At 50.3% G+C, this 14,442-nt stretch overlaps 1 protein-coding gene across 1 annotated transcript; it reads right to left on the reverse strand.

The window, feature by feature from the left end:
* Positions 1–360: 360 nt before the first annotated feature.
* CYP2D6 (cytochrome P450 family 2 subfamily D member 6) lies at positions 361–10,681 on the reverse strand. The gene is made up of 9 exons (XM_072596300.1): positions 10,407–10,681; positions 9,056–9,227; positions 7,648–7,800; positions 7,067–7,227; positions 6,806–6,979; positions 6,530–6,671; positions 3,375–3,562; positions 2,678–2,819; positions 361–654 (listed from the first exon to the last, which is right to left on the reverse strand). Exons 1-9 carry the CDS (start codon positions 10,602–10,604, stop codon positions 476–478), a joined length of 1,509 nt encoding a protein of 502 aa, XP_072452401.1. The 5' UTR covers positions 10,605–10,681; the 3' UTR covers positions 361–475.
* Positions 10,682–14,442: the final 3,761 nt, after the last annotated feature.

Consider the following 14,442-nt stretch of genomic DNA (forward strand, 5'->3'; position numbering starts at 1 on the left):
GAGGCCCACTGCCTTTAGGCCTGTTCAGTCTGGAAGAGAGACTGTAGGGGTCATTGAGTGCAGCCCCCTCATTTCTCAGAGGAGAAGACAGGCCCAGAGAGGAAAGGCAGCCTAGCTTGTTACAGAGAACCCTGGCTTTGGAGGCAGGGAGCATGGCTAGCTGTGATCCTTACTGGTTATAGCAAATCACTGAACCTTTCCAGACTAGAGTTTCCTTACCCGGGAAAGGGAGGAATTGTGACTAAATGATCCTCCCACAGGGTTGCTCCCAGCTCTAACTACTACAACCCCATGTGCTCTCCCTAACCCTGACATGGCCATGTTCCTCCCCTCAGTGCCCACAAGACTGGAAGGCAGGAGGCAGGAGCTGAGAAGTTTATTTCCCATGAGACCAGTGACATAATCCCTTAGCCCAAGGGAAGCCAGGTTAGTCAAAGCGCACTGGCGAGGGGTATGGGCAGGACAGGCCCCTCTGCTATCTGGGCACAGCACAGACCTGGAAGGGCTGAGGGGTTAAGATAAATGAGATGTTGCCCTTGTCATTGGGCAGGGGGTCCCCTGGGGGCAGGACAAAGTTGAAGTCTTGTAGCAGGTTAGTGAAAAAGAGGAACAGCTCCATCTTGGCCAGTGGCTCCCCCAGGCACACCCGGCGGCCTGCATGAGAGAGGCAAGCATAAGGATTGGGGGAATGCACAAAAGCAAGATGCTGTCATTCCCAGGCTTATGGGGAGATGTTCCAACCCCCCTGATTCCCCTCTGATTAGCTCTCACAAAGGAACATAGCTTTAGATCTAGAAAGGGCCTTAGAAACCATCAAGTCCAACGCCACCCCATTTTACAGATGAGAAAACCGAGATACAGGGAGGTGACACTGGTGGTAAGTATTCAGGGCCAAGATTCAAAGTCGTAAGATTAGAAGTTTGAAGGTAGAAGGGACTTTAGAAGCCAGGAAGTCCACCCTTCTAATTTTACAGATAAGGAAACTGAGCCACAGGCCAGTTGTCTAAGGTCCCACACATAATAAATGCAAGACCTTATTCCTAACAAGAGCTGGTTGGGACCTCAGCTCTTCTATTCTAATCCCCTTATTTTATAAATGAGACAGCTGAGGCTCACCTTCCATGATTTGCCAAGGTCACACAGACAGGAAACGACCATGCAGGATTTGAACCCAGGACCTCTGAAGCTGAATCCAGCTGTCTTTCCATTACTCCCACTGCTTCAACACTATTTCCTCTCCTAGGCTCACCTGCTCTGCACTACAGGGGGGACCTCATTGTATAGCACAAAACCAAAAACTTGTTGGGAAATTTAGTTTTTGTGAACTGTACCCTATTTAAAATAGATGGAATGGGGAGGCAGGGAAGCTGGTTATGGAGGTCACAGTTTCCCAATAGCCTGGTGCTTGACACACTTTAAATGGTCCAAGAAACTTCCTATCAAAGGCCTTTTTCTTTCAAGCCTAGTAGTCTAAAGAACACATTCCCCCAATCTCTCTTTTCCTCCTCCTCTACTTTGCCCTCCCTTTCCTCCTTGAAGCCCAGAATGTTGGAGTTAGAAGGGACCTGGTCCCGCTCAGGGTCATAGCTATTCAGGGATCACATGCCTGCAATCCTCATCACTTCAGCTCCCTCTTTTCCTCCTTAGTTCTCGCTCCCTCTCCTTGAGCCTTCAGGCTCTAGAAAGGGCAGGGAATGGAGCCTCCAAAGACTGAGAATGGAACCTTAGGTGCCAGACTCACAGACTAGAAAGTCTTGTGGCTTAGAGATTCCTTTGAGAAACACATGGGAATGTGGAACAGAGAAAGGTATATTGGCTTTGGAGTTAGAGGCTCTGGGTTCAGATCCTGCCTCTTTCACCCCCTACTTATTTAAGTCACTTGACCTCTCTGTGCTTCAATTTCTGGGCTCAGTGACTGAGGTCCCTCCCAGCTCTAGAACAAGGCTCCTCTCCATCCATTCCCATACTTCCTGCTTCTCCCCAGCCCACCATGAAGCCCCAGCACCCCTTTGTTGATGCCCCACTCTTGTACTGACTAGGGTGGGCCAGCTGAGGCTTACTTCCAGGCCCCCTAGTGTAAGGGGGTCCTTTTCCTTCCATCACCCTGGAGGCTGCTATCCTGGGCATCACAGTCCTCCTCTGGGGGTACTAGAGGCAGATGGGCCAGAGGAGAGAGGATAGGTCACCCTACTTCTGGTCCAGCTGCACCCCTAGATGGATTGTCTCTCCCAGGCTTTCTGACCCTTCATCTGCCCCAGGTTCCAGGATGTCTAGTGATGGTTCTGGTCTCACTTCTGAGTATCCTGGCTCCCCTAATTAACAGCCAAAACTGCATCCTGGACGTCAGTGATGGTCAAAGTTGAGGAGGAAAGGTGGGTAACAATCTTTGGTGCAGAGTGCCTTCTGCTGGGCTAGCACCTGAGTCCTGTTTCTGTAGGATTATCCTCACAACCCAGAGGGGTCTGGTAGTGCACAGATGATCATCCCCATTGCCCAGATGAGAAAACCGAGACTCAGAGATGTTAACAGGCACTCATCACAGGTCTGGCAGCTAGCAAGGGCTAAGAGCTGGAATCTGAAGTCGAATCTCTTCCAGGGCTCTGTTGTGCCCTGGGAGCTCATCTCAGGAGCCTCTGATCCCTGAAGGTGTCCCTCTCCCCACCTGTCCCGCCTGTACCTGCAGAGAAAGGTATGAAGGCTTCAGGCTTCACAAAGTGTCCTTGTGCATCCAGAAAGTGCTCAGGGTGGAAGCGGTAAGGCCACTCCCAGCTGGATTCGTCCTTCAGCACTGAGCTCAGGTTGGTGATCAGGGTGGTCCCCTAAAGTTCAGTCCCAAGAAAAGGATGTGAGGAAGGTAGAACCTGGGCCTCCTGAACCCCCTGCCTTCTCCCCAGGTCCCCAACCAGGCCCCAGGAGCCTCCTGGGCCTCCTCATCCCTGAATGAAGGTCACTTCATTCAGAAGGTCAGAACTGAGGGAGGGGGTCTTGGAACAAGGGATGTCAGGACTGGGAGGGGTCTTAGAACAGGGGTAGTCAGAGCTGGGGCAAGGGTCTTAGAACAGGGGAGGTCAGAGATGGGAAGGGTCTTAGAACAGGAAATATCAGGACTGGGAGGGACCTCAGAACAAGGGATGTCAGGCCTGGGAGGGGCCTTAGAACAGGGGAGGTCAGAGTTAGGCAGGAGCTCAGAGACCATCCAATCCTATCCCCTCATTTTTCAGACAAAGAAACTGAGGCCCAGATAGGGAACAGGCCTCATCCCAGGCCACATGTGCTTGTGCTTCAAGGTGCAGAGGAGGGTCTCTGACCCAGCTGGCCCTGCACTTGGCTTCCTTTCTAGAGCCCAGGGGCTAGGCCTTGGGGCAGGTGGGCACCTTGGGGATGGAGAAGCCTTGGATCTCAATGTCTCGGCTTGCCCTGTGTGGGACACCCAGGGGAATGATATCTGAGAAACGCTGAATTTCATGTATCACGGCGTTGGTGTATGGCATGTGGGCCTGGTCCTTCAGAGTCGGCCTCCGGCTTCGGCCAATCACTTGGTCTACTTCCTCCTGGACCCTGCCTGGAGAGACCAGTGAAGGTGAGGATGAGAGGGGCCATCCCAAGAGAGGCAGGATTTCTTCTGGAGTCCAGCCCTAAGGAGCTACGTGAACAAGATCACCAGATGGTCTCTCAGGCCCTTCCAGCTTGGACATTTGGTCATCTGAGGGTCATGAGGCATGAACCTTCTCAGCACTGCTCCCCATTCCCCTTACAAAGGAAGGGCTTTTGTATTCCCATCACTTACAATAGTTCCTGGTACAAAGTGAGCATTTAATAAGTGGTTGTTGCTTGCTACAAGGACCCTAAGGGTCATCTAGTCCAAAGTGTACTAGCACAAGGGTCCATTTTCTTGCATCAGTTTGGGGATCTGTAGTGGCAGGGAACTCACTACCTCCAAGACAAGCCAGTCTTCTTTGGGACAACTCTAGCTAGGAAGTGTGTTTCCATGGAGTCAAAATCTACCTCTGTGACTTCCACACATGCTGATGGCACCATGGACACACGAGAGGGTGAGCAGGAAGCCCCAGGCAAACCTTAGAGTGTCATCCAAATGCCAGCCAAGAGGGTGAGGTCAGAAGAGGATGGCAGACATTCTGCTTTGCTCTCAGAGTCCTTGTGAAAATGGCATGGGGTTTCCACAAGAGACTGGGAAATTCCCATCGTTGAGATGTCTTTGCTCTGCTTTTCACCTCCACAACATCTCTCCTATGGACTTCCTTCAGACCCCTGAAGGGACTGCTACCAGGCTAGGCTATGAAAGGCAGCCCATCCCACTCTGGAACAGCTGTCATGGTTAGGTACCATTATTCTTGATACTTCAGACACTTGTTTGCATCTTCCCTGCAAGGTTCCTGGTTCTGCCCTTTAGGGCCAGTGAGAACAAAGCCTGTCTGCCATCCAGTATAAATGATACTTGGACATGTGCATGTATGTCTCTGTGTGTCTGTGTGTGTGCATGTCTGTGTGTGCCTCTGTGTGTGTGTCTGTGTGTATGTGTCTGTATGTGTGCGTATGTCTGTGTGTGCCTCTGTGTGTGTCTGTGCGTGTATCTGTGTGTGACTGTGTGTGTCTATATGTGTGTATGTGTGTATGTTTGTGTGTGTGCATATGTCTGTGTGTATCTGTGTGTGTTTGCCTATGTGTGTGCCTCTGTGTGTGCCTGTGTGTGTATCTGTGTATGTGTCTGTGCATGTATGTCTGTGTGTGTGTCTGTGTGTATGTGTCTGTATGTGTGCATATGTCTGTGTGTGTGCCTCTGTGTGTGTATGTCTGTGTGTGCCTCTGTGTGTGTCTGTGTGTGTGTTTGTCTTTGTGTGTGTCTGTGTGTGTGTATGTTTGTGTGTGCCTCTGTGTGTCTGTGTGTGTATCTGTGTGTGTATGTGTGTATGTCTGTGTGTGTGCATATGTCTGTGTGTATCTGTGTGTGCCTCTGTGTGTCTGTGTGTGTATCTGTGTATGTGTCTGTGCATGTATGTCTGTGTGTGTGTCTGTGTGTATGTGTCTGTATGTATGCATATGTCTGTGTGTGTACCTCTGTGTGTGTATGTCTGTGTGTGCCTCTGTGTGTGTGTCTGCATGTGTGTTTGTCTGTGTGTGTCTGTGTGTGTCTGTGTGTGTGTATGTTTGTGTGTGCCTCTGTGTGTGTGTCTGTGTGTGTATCTGTGTGTGTATGTCTGTGTGTGTCTGTGTGTGTGTATGTCTCTGTGTCTGTATGTGTTCATATGTCTGTGTGCCTCTGTGTGTCTGTGTGTGTGTATCTGTGTATGTGTCTGTGTGTGTGTATGTCTGTGTGTATATGTCTGTGTGTGTGTCTGTGTGTGCATATGTCTGTGTGTATGTGTGTGTGTCTATGTGTGTGTACGTGCATATGTCTGTGTGTGCCTCTGTGTGTGCCTGTGTGTGTATCTGTGTATGTGTCTGTGCGTGTATGTCTGTGTGTGTGTGTCTGTGTGTGTGCCTCTGTGTGCCTCTGTGTGTGTGCATATGTCTGTGTGTATCTGGGTGTGTGTCTATGTGTGTGTCTCTGTGTGTGTGTGTCCGTGTGTGTCGGTGTGTGCGCATATGTCTGTGTGTATCTGTGTGTGTGTCTATGTGTGTGTACGTGCGTATGTCTGTGTGTGCCTCTGTGTGTGTGTCTGTGTGTGTATCTGTGTATGTGTCTGTGTGTGTATGTCTGTGTGTGTGTGCTTCTGTGTGTCTCTGTGTGTGTGCCTCTGTGTGTCTCTGTGTGTGTCTCTGTGTGTGTCTGCATGTGTGCATGTGCTGGGGGGCACACACTAGCAGGGGCTTGAGCTGAAAGTCCTAGAAAAGAATCTCTCCTTGACCCTCCCTACTGACCCTTCTCATCTGTGGAATGCGAATTGGGATGAGGATAAAGGCTACCATGACTCTGGCTGCTATTTGCCATGTAAGAGGCAGCACATTATGGTTAACAGAAAAGTGGTTTCAGAGTCAGTAGGACCTGGGTTCAAGTTCTGCCTCTGACACCTAGTAGCTGTGTGAGCCTGGGCCAGTTACTTAACCTCTAAGAGTTCAAGGTAACTCTTGCCAGGAATTGGCTCTGTGTCTGAAATCACACTACCAGGCTTAAATGAAAATATTTTTGACTTACTAGCTAGCTGTGTGACCTTGGGCAACTCTCCTCCCCTCTCTGAGTCTCAGTTTCTTCATCTGTAAAATGAGGGGGCTGGACGTGATGACCTCTAAGGTCTCTCTCATGCAATAGTCTCTGACTTACCCAAGGTCTCTCTGTAAGTCCAAGGCAGTTTCAGGTGTCCTGATTCCTTGGCAAGCTAGCCTATGAGCTCCTTAGGGTCGTGGGGGCTACCTTTTGGATTCTATGCCCTTTCTCTCCTCCCTAGGGCCCTGTCCCTGAATGCCATGTCCAGGAAAGCACTCAGTGTCCTGGGGAGCCCAGGTACCAGACTGTGGCTTGGCCCTTCCCATTGGGCTCCCTCCCTCCCTGGCCAGGCCTCGTGGGACTCACGTTGGACACTGGGATGGAGGAGCAGGAGCAACAGTGCCCATTGGAGGGTGGTGGCAGTGGTTGCCATGCCCGCCGTGAAGAGGTCCGCTAGGACAATTCGGAGGTTCTCATGGTTGAAACTGCTCCCTGGGCTCCCCTTGGCCTGGAAGGAAGGAGAGTAGGAAGCCTTCAGGGGATGGAGGGTGCATGGGAGTCCTTTCTGGCAGCCTCCTCAGCTTCCTCCTGACCTACTGCTATGGGCCTCTTCCCTTCCTCTGGGGCACTGGCAGTTCTTACCTTCTCTATCTCCAGCAGGAAGACATCTGTCAGGTCCCGGGATTGGGCTGGGTCCCAGGTATCCTTGTGCTCTTCTAAGAATTCATCCAGAATATCAAACAAGGCCCTCTGACCTTGGAAAATCCACTGAGGCAGCCCCGGGATGGAGAGGAGCACTGGAAACTCATTTATCACCTGGGTGGGGAACGTGAGGTCACAGCCAGCCCTGTCTGCTGGTTAGGATCTCTCGGGCCTGAGGGAAGGGGACTTGGCTACAAGTACCTCCCGCATCAGTCCTGTGTCCTCCTTCAGGCTGATCTCAAGAAGGTCCAGCAGCTTGTGCAGCTTGTGGTCATCATAGTTGAATCGCTTCCCATATGTCAGGGAGGCGATCACATTGGTGACACAACAGGTCAGGAGATAGTGGGGGTCAAAGGGCTGTCCTGTGGGTGAGGCAAAGTGGAGGGAAAGGGGTGAGAGGAGGTAGACATCCTAGAGTGTAACCCTGCTGCCCCATTCCTACCCAGCTTTGGAGCTCTTTCAGTCCTGTCATTTATCTGCTCCCCTGTGGTGCAGGAGGCAGACTAGGTTAGGTCAGTAGGGCTTTGCTACAGGGTGTTAAAATTTAGAGGGTGCTGATCCTTTAGCAGCTTAGAAACAAGTGAACTCAGCCCTAATTCAGCAAGCACCTGGTTTCCTTTTCTCTGAGGCTACTTCCAGGTGAGCTCCAAGGGCACCCCCATCCTCATCCTTGAAGATCTAAGTCCATGCCCCACAAGTGTCCTTGGGTTCCCATCTCCCTCAACTGTAGTTTAGCTGAGAAAGCTGTTCATTCTGGCTCCTCTAGAGGGACACAGACCCACCTTCCTTGGAGGCAAAGGCAGAGCAGAGAAAGGCTGCCTCAGTGGTCACCCACTGCTCCAGGCTCTGCTTTCCCAGTCCAAAGTTCCTCAAGGTGGTCAAGGAGAACCTTCTCTGCTCCTTCCAGGCTTCCCCATATCTGGCTAATATCACACCTGGTGGGGTGAAATAGCTGAATCAGTCAGTTTAGTTTGGACTGACTATGTGCCAGAAATGGTGCTGGGCACTGGAGAGAAAAAGTCAGGTAAAAACATGGCCCCAGTACTATAAGAGGGCTTACCTCCTACTGGGCAAAATGAGAGGCAGATACATAATATGAGACATCTTCCAAATGCGTGCAAGGTAACCTCATGGGGAGAGAAGTAGCAACTGAGGGGGCTGGGAAGGGGTGATCTGAGTGAGTCTCTAAAGAAGCCAGGAAAGGGTGGGGCAGAAGTGGGGGGATCCTCCCAGATAGGGGAGACAGCCCCTCTGAAGGCCTGGAGTTGGAAATGATGTCCAAGGAACAGCAAACTGGTCCTTGTCACTAGTTGCAGAGTGAATGGAGGGGAGGAAAGTGGATGAAGCCTGAAAGGTAGGAAAAGCCCACATTATGAAGGACTGGATGCCAGACAGAGAAATTTGTACTTGATACTGGAGGCAAGAAGGAACCGCTGGAGGCCCTTGGGGCAGGAAGACCAATGGGACACTCCTTGGACAGTCTGGGTGACCCAGGAACTGGGAGGATGGTGGTTCCCTCCACAGTGCTTGGGAAGTTCAGCAAGGGGGAAGGTTGAGGGGAAAGAGAGTGAGTCTGGTTTTGGATGTGCTGAGTTTGACAGTCTATGGGATGGCTAGTTTGAGATGCTGTGATCCACGTGGGTGAGGTGGGCCTGGATATACCAGTCTGGGAGTCATCTGATATGGAGAAAATGATTAAACCCATGGGATCTGGTGAGATCACCAAGGGAGAGTGCCCAGAACAAGGTGTTGGGGAACACTCAGGCTTAATGGGCATGACCAAGAAAGCAACAGTCAGGTAGGAGGAGAGCTAGGAGAGAGCAGTGTCAGAGAGGAGAGAGCTTGGAGAAAGAGGGTGCAGGGGTCAGGGAGGATGAGGGTATGGCAATTAAGAGACCATAGGTCACTTTGATTAGGCAAACAAGTGAAGCCCTGCCTCCACTCAGAAGTCCTCCTTGACCACTCCACCCCACACTTGACTTCTTCAGTGTTGAGTTGAGATGCCCCTACTCCAAGGTGTGTTGGGCGAGTGAAGCCTCCCAGAATTAACTGCTCTGGGAATCAGTTTCCTCTGAATAATAAGAAGGTTGAACCTGATGACTTCTGAGGGTGACCAACATTGCTTTTGAAGATAGTATTCCAGCGAGTAAGGCTGCCCTGGGGCACCTGCTGGGTCAAAGAGCAACTTGCCTTGGGCATTGGGGCCAAAGCCCAGGTGCTTGTAGACTGGTAAGGATGGCCTGTCTGAAGTATCCTCAGACTTCTGCACCAAGGCCTCCCGGACAGCTTCTGGTCCATTCAGCACCACTACAGGGGTCCAGATCATCTGGAGGCTAAAGACATCCCCAAACTTCTTCCGGAGCTGTGGAGGGAAGGGAAGTCATGGGCAGGAGGAGAAGGCAGGGCCAGGGACTCCCTGCACCATGCTGACCTGGAGTCCCTATCCTAGAGTTCTGAATCTTGGCCCCAGCACTTAGGTACTACCAGGAGGAGGAGCATCCAAGCCGGAGGGAGCAGGAGATGCTGCCCACTGTGCCCATCTAGATTAGAAGAGGTGATGAACACCCACATAGCAACTGAACCAGGAACATAGATGAGATGTCATGTGTGCAGATTACAGAAGCTGCATGCTTCTTTCATAGGCTCGGAGAGTCAGAGCTGGAAGAACCTTAAAGGCCATTGAGTCCACCTCATTTTACAGAGGAGGAAAACTGAGGCAAACAGGGGTTAAGTGACTTGCCCAAAGTCACCCAGGCAGAAAATGGCAGACCTGAGATTTGAGCCCAGGCCCTCTGACTTCAGTTCCGGACAGTGCTGCACAAAAGCAGCAGGAAATCCTAGAAAATGTAGTTAATATAGGAGCTGGGGCTCTCCCCCTGCCTTCAAGGAGACCCCCATCCTATTGTCTGGTTGCAACAGAGGGAAGGAGGGAGGGGAGGCTGGAGGGGGCGCGGGAGTTCCCGCAGGCTCGGTAGGGTTTCCTGCACCCAGACCCAGAGGGCAGGGAGGCACTGACGCTTTTTGAGTGAGGCCGCCCATTAGGGAGAGTCTGGGCGCGTTACGGAAGGATTGGCAGGGGAGAGGCTGAAAGCAGGGAGACCGATTGGCAGCCCGTCGGGGAAGGAGTGGAAAGGAAAAGAGGGGTGGGAGGTGGGGGGGCCGGAGATAAAGCTGTCAGGGATGTGACAAGCCCAGGCCCAGTGGAGAGACTGCGGGACTTCAGCACCGGGGCGGACTCTGGCAGACCGCCGCAGCATTGGGGTGAGGGGCAGTGGAAAGGGCACTAGAGTGGGCGAGGCTTGAAAGGTGACTGCAGAGCTGGCCAAGGCTGCACCTTGACCCCAGGATGAACTTTGAAAGAGGAGTTTGTTTCTCGAATCCCCGGGATCGATTCCTAAGTACTTTTAGCTAACCTGTCACTGCCCAGCAGGCACTGGGAGACTAGGGGCGAGGATCCGCCATCTGACGTTCACAGGCCCCCAGGGTGGGGGTCTGTCCCCAGCCCACCCTGTCCCAGCCCCGCCCCAGCCGGCCCCCTTACCTGTCTGAAGGAGCCGTGGAGGTTCTTAAAGTCTAGTTGGAGTATGTTTCCCAGCAGGGGAATCGAGGCGGGGCCCGGAGGATAGCGGGGGGGCCTCCGCCACCGTTTTGAGAGCTCCAAAAGGAACAAGAGGACCATGAGGGCCAGGACCATAGTGGTCAGGGTCTCCCTACTGAACAGCTGAGCCGCGAGTGCCATGATCTTCCTCCGTCTCTGTCCCCGCTGAAGACGCTTCTCCTCTTTCTGGAAGGCTGCCCCTGACTTTCTATCCAGCTCCCGGGGTTGGAGTCCATGCCTGGGCTCCTCCCCAGATGGCACCTCCCCTCTCCCTGCCCCATCTGTAGCCCGGCTCCTCTTAAAGGGGGAGGAGCTGGGCAGCTACAGCTACTGGAAATCCCTCCAGACAGGCTGAGGGATTTAATCTAATCGAAAAGGGAGTCGGGGGGGCAGGGGAGGGAGGAAGAGGCCCGAGAGGGAACCTGGGGTCGAATTTTGTTCTTACCCCCTCCTACCTTGAAGTCACTCGCTGAGCATCCGTGCCCTTCTTTGTAAAATGGGGACAATCCTCCGTACCTCACCTGCAGCAAAGTTTTAGGGTCGAGCCTCACAAAGCAGAGTACGATATCTGATAATCCTCTTGTAGGCAGTCGTACAGTACCACGGACAGCTCACCGGAGAGACCCTGGTTTGAGCTCTGTCTCTGACTGAGGTCCTCTGGAAAGTGACTTCCCTTCTCTGCATCTAAGTCCTCTTTTCTGTAAATTTCTTTCCCAAGGCCACTGAGTGAGTTTCAGTGCGTTAGTGGAGACTCTAGCCAGCCCAGGGAATCCTGGTTTCCAGGCCAAGGCTTTTGACATTACTCTGCTTTTGGACTGGATAGCTGGAGTGTGTCCAGAGGAGGTAAGCAGGATGGTGAGAAATGGATAGAAGGAAGTGGACACAGGTAGCTTGGGGAAGGGAGTGGGATGAGGAGGGGGAGGGGAAGGGCATGGCAGCTGTGTTTAAGTATGTGAAGAGCTCTAGTGGGGAGGAGGGATTGGGTTGGTTCTATTTGGTCCCAGAGGGCAGAAGTGATGGGGTGGGAGGAGGGTTGGAGGGGGGAGAAGAGACAAAAAGATTTTTTAGAATTTAGAAAATTAAAATTTATTATTTTATTTTATTTTTTTAATTAATTAATTTTATTTATTTTCAGTGTTCTACAATCACTACCATATAACTTAGATGATTATTTTCCCCTCCCTCCCCCCTCCCTCCCTGAGATGGCATACAATTTTATATAGGCTCTACTCAAACATTCTTATTAAATACATTTTCACTATAGTCATGCTGTGTAGAAGAGTTAAATTGAATGGGAGAAATCATATAAAAAACCAAAACCTAATACACACACACACCCAAATGACCTGCTACATTCTGCGATTGAATTCCCTAGTGCTTTCTCTGGATGTGGAAGGCATTTTGCCTTAGAAGACCACCGGGAATTTTTTTAAGTCCTTGCATTGCAATGAAGTTCCAAGTCTACCAGAAAAAACTCTCACACTGTGGTCGTTACTGTGCACAAAGTTCTCCTGGTTCTGCTCCTTTAGCTCAGCATCAGATCATATAAGTTTTTCTGGGCCTCCCTGAAGTCTTTCTGTTCATCATTTCTTATAGCACAATAGTATTCCATTAAATTCATGTACTGTAATTTATTCAGCTGTTCTCCAACTGATGGGCATCCCCTTGATTTCCAGTTTTTGGCCACCACAAAGAGTGCTGCCAGAAATATTTTTGTACATGTGGGACCCTTTCCCATTTTTATGATCTCTTGGGGATACAGTCCTAGTAGCAATATTTCTGGGTCAAAGGGTATGCACATTTTTGTAGCCCTTTGGGCATAGTTCCAAATTGCTCTCCAGAATGGCTGGATCAGCTCACAGCTCCACCAACAATGTATTAGTGTTCCAACTCTCCCACATCTTCTCCAACATTTATCATCTTCCTGTTTTGTCATGTTAGCCAATCTGATAGGTGTGATGTGGTATCTCAAGAGTTGTTTTGATTTGTATCTCTCTAATCAAAAGTGATTTAGAACATTTTTTCATATGACTATAGATAGCTTTAATTTCTTCCTCTGAAAGTTGCCTGTTCATATCCTTTGACCAGTTATCAACTGGGGATGATGAAAATTAGAATTTAGAAAAAATGGGAGCTGCCCTAATGTGGATTGGCTCACCTTAGGAGGTGGTGGTTTCCCCTTCTTGGTGGTCTCCAAGCAGAGGCTGGACAAGCTATGGTCAGGTATGTTAAAGAGGGGACTTCTTTTAGGTATGGATTGGACTACTACTGATGCTGGTGCTGCTGCTGGTGGTGGTGGTGCTGCTGCTACTACTGCTGGTGCTAGTGCTGGTGCTGCTGGTGCTGGTGCCGGTGCTGCTGGTACCGGTGCTGCTGGTGCTGGTGCTGCTGGTGCTGCTGGTGCTGCTACTGCTGCTGGTGCTGCTGCTGCTGGTGCTGCTGCTGCTGGTGGTGGTAGTGGTGCTACTGTTGCTACTGCTGCTGCTTCTCCTGGTGCTGCTTCTGCTACTTCTGGGGCTGCTGCTATTGCTGCTGCTGCTACTGGTGCTTTCCATAACTCTTTTTAGGCTTACAAGGTGCTGAATAAGAAGTTTTAGTGAAAAGACACAGAATTAGCTTTTTGGAGTCTGAAGTCCTGAGTTTACTGCTTTACTCTTTACTACTTCTGGGGGTTTGGTCAAGGTCCTTCTCTCTGGGTCTCAATTTCCTGAGTTGAAAAGAGGTTGGACTTGATTTCTGTCATAAATATTTTGGTATATATGGGACCTTTGTTCTATCTTTGACCTCCTTGGGATCTCTGTGCCTAAGCAATGGACTCTCTGGGTCAGAAGGTATCCATTTTGGTCACTGTATAATTCCAAATTGATTTCCACAACAGTTGGACTGCTACACAGCTCCACCAATTATGCATAGGTGTCCTGCCAACATAGACGATTTCCATCTTTTGTCATTTCTGCCAGTTTTCTGAGGTGGGAGGTGAGGTGAGAGAGCCACCTTGCATTCCTTTTGTTATTAGTGATTTGGGGCTGGATCTCACAATGTTAATAGTTTGGGACTTAATCATCTCTAAGGTCTTTTTCAGTAACACATCTTATGAAGCCCTGAGAAATAGGTAGTGTGAATGATATTTCTTACAGGTGCAGCAGCCAAGTGAATTCCGAATTATGCAGTGAGGAAATGTCAGTCAGAATTTGAATCCAAGTCTTCCAGATTCACTGCTCTTTCCATCACTCCCTGCTGCTTTAACCCATGAGGTCAAGTTGGGCAGTGGGCCAAAGCCAAAAGGTTTGCAGAAGTCTACAGTAGGAAGAGCTGTGTCTACACAGGTGAGCTTCCAACGAAGCAAGATGTGTGCTCAGAAGCTGCCCAGGGCTTCAGCTGCCTTTCATACCAAGGTTGCCAGGATGTTTACTTGATCCCAACTCATCTGTCCAAGCTCTTTGCTCTTGTTACAGGGCTGGGCTACACTTTCGCAACTCTGGGTTGATGGCTTAATGTATCATCCCCTGACAGATCTGCATTTTAGAATCAATCAACCAACTGAGCATTTATTAAACACCTACTATGTGTCAGATACCTAGGCTATGATAGGTTGGTTAAAATTAGAAGGACGCTTATAAATTAAGTCCAATGCCTTTGTTTTATAATTGAGGAAACTGAGGTACAGGAAAGTTGACTTGTCTAAGGTCATACAGCTGATAAGAATCTGAGACAGGACTGGAACCCAGGTCTTCCTGAGTTCAAATCCAGTGATCTACCCAGTCTTTCATGCTATGTCAAGCACTGGGTATTTGTCTTCAGGGACTTTCCATTCCATTCTGATGACCTCATCAGCATAATCTCAGAATCTGAAGGAGCCTTAAAGAAAGACCATCTGGCATTCTAGTTCAATGTCTTCATTTCACAAAAAAGGGAAGTGAAGGCTGAAAAGGGGAAGGGACGAAGTCACCTTGCACGCTGATGGCAGAGCCACAGTGAG

Source organism: Notamacropus eugenii, chromosome 3 (genome assembly GCF_028372415.1).
Source record: "Notamacropus eugenii isolate mMacEug1 chromosome 3, mMacEug1.pri_v2, whole genome shotgun sequence".
Lineage (NCBI taxonomy): Eukaryota > Metazoa > Chordata > Mammalia > Diprotodontia > Macropodidae > Notamacropus > Notamacropus eugenii.

Coding starts and splice junctions, on each gene's coding strand:
- CYP2D6 (XM_072596300.1), bottom strand. CDS start 10,604: ATGGCACTCGCGGCTCAGCTGTTCAGTAGGGAGACCCTGACCACTATG. Junction 7,801..9,055: donor CTTTGGCCCCAATGCCCAAG/GCAAGTTGCTCT, acceptor TCACCCCACCAG/GTGTGATATTAGCCAGATAT. Junction 655..2,677: donor CTTCATACCTTTCTCTGCAG/GTACAGGCGGGA, acceptor TCTCTCATGCAG/GCCGCCGGGTGTGCCTGGGG.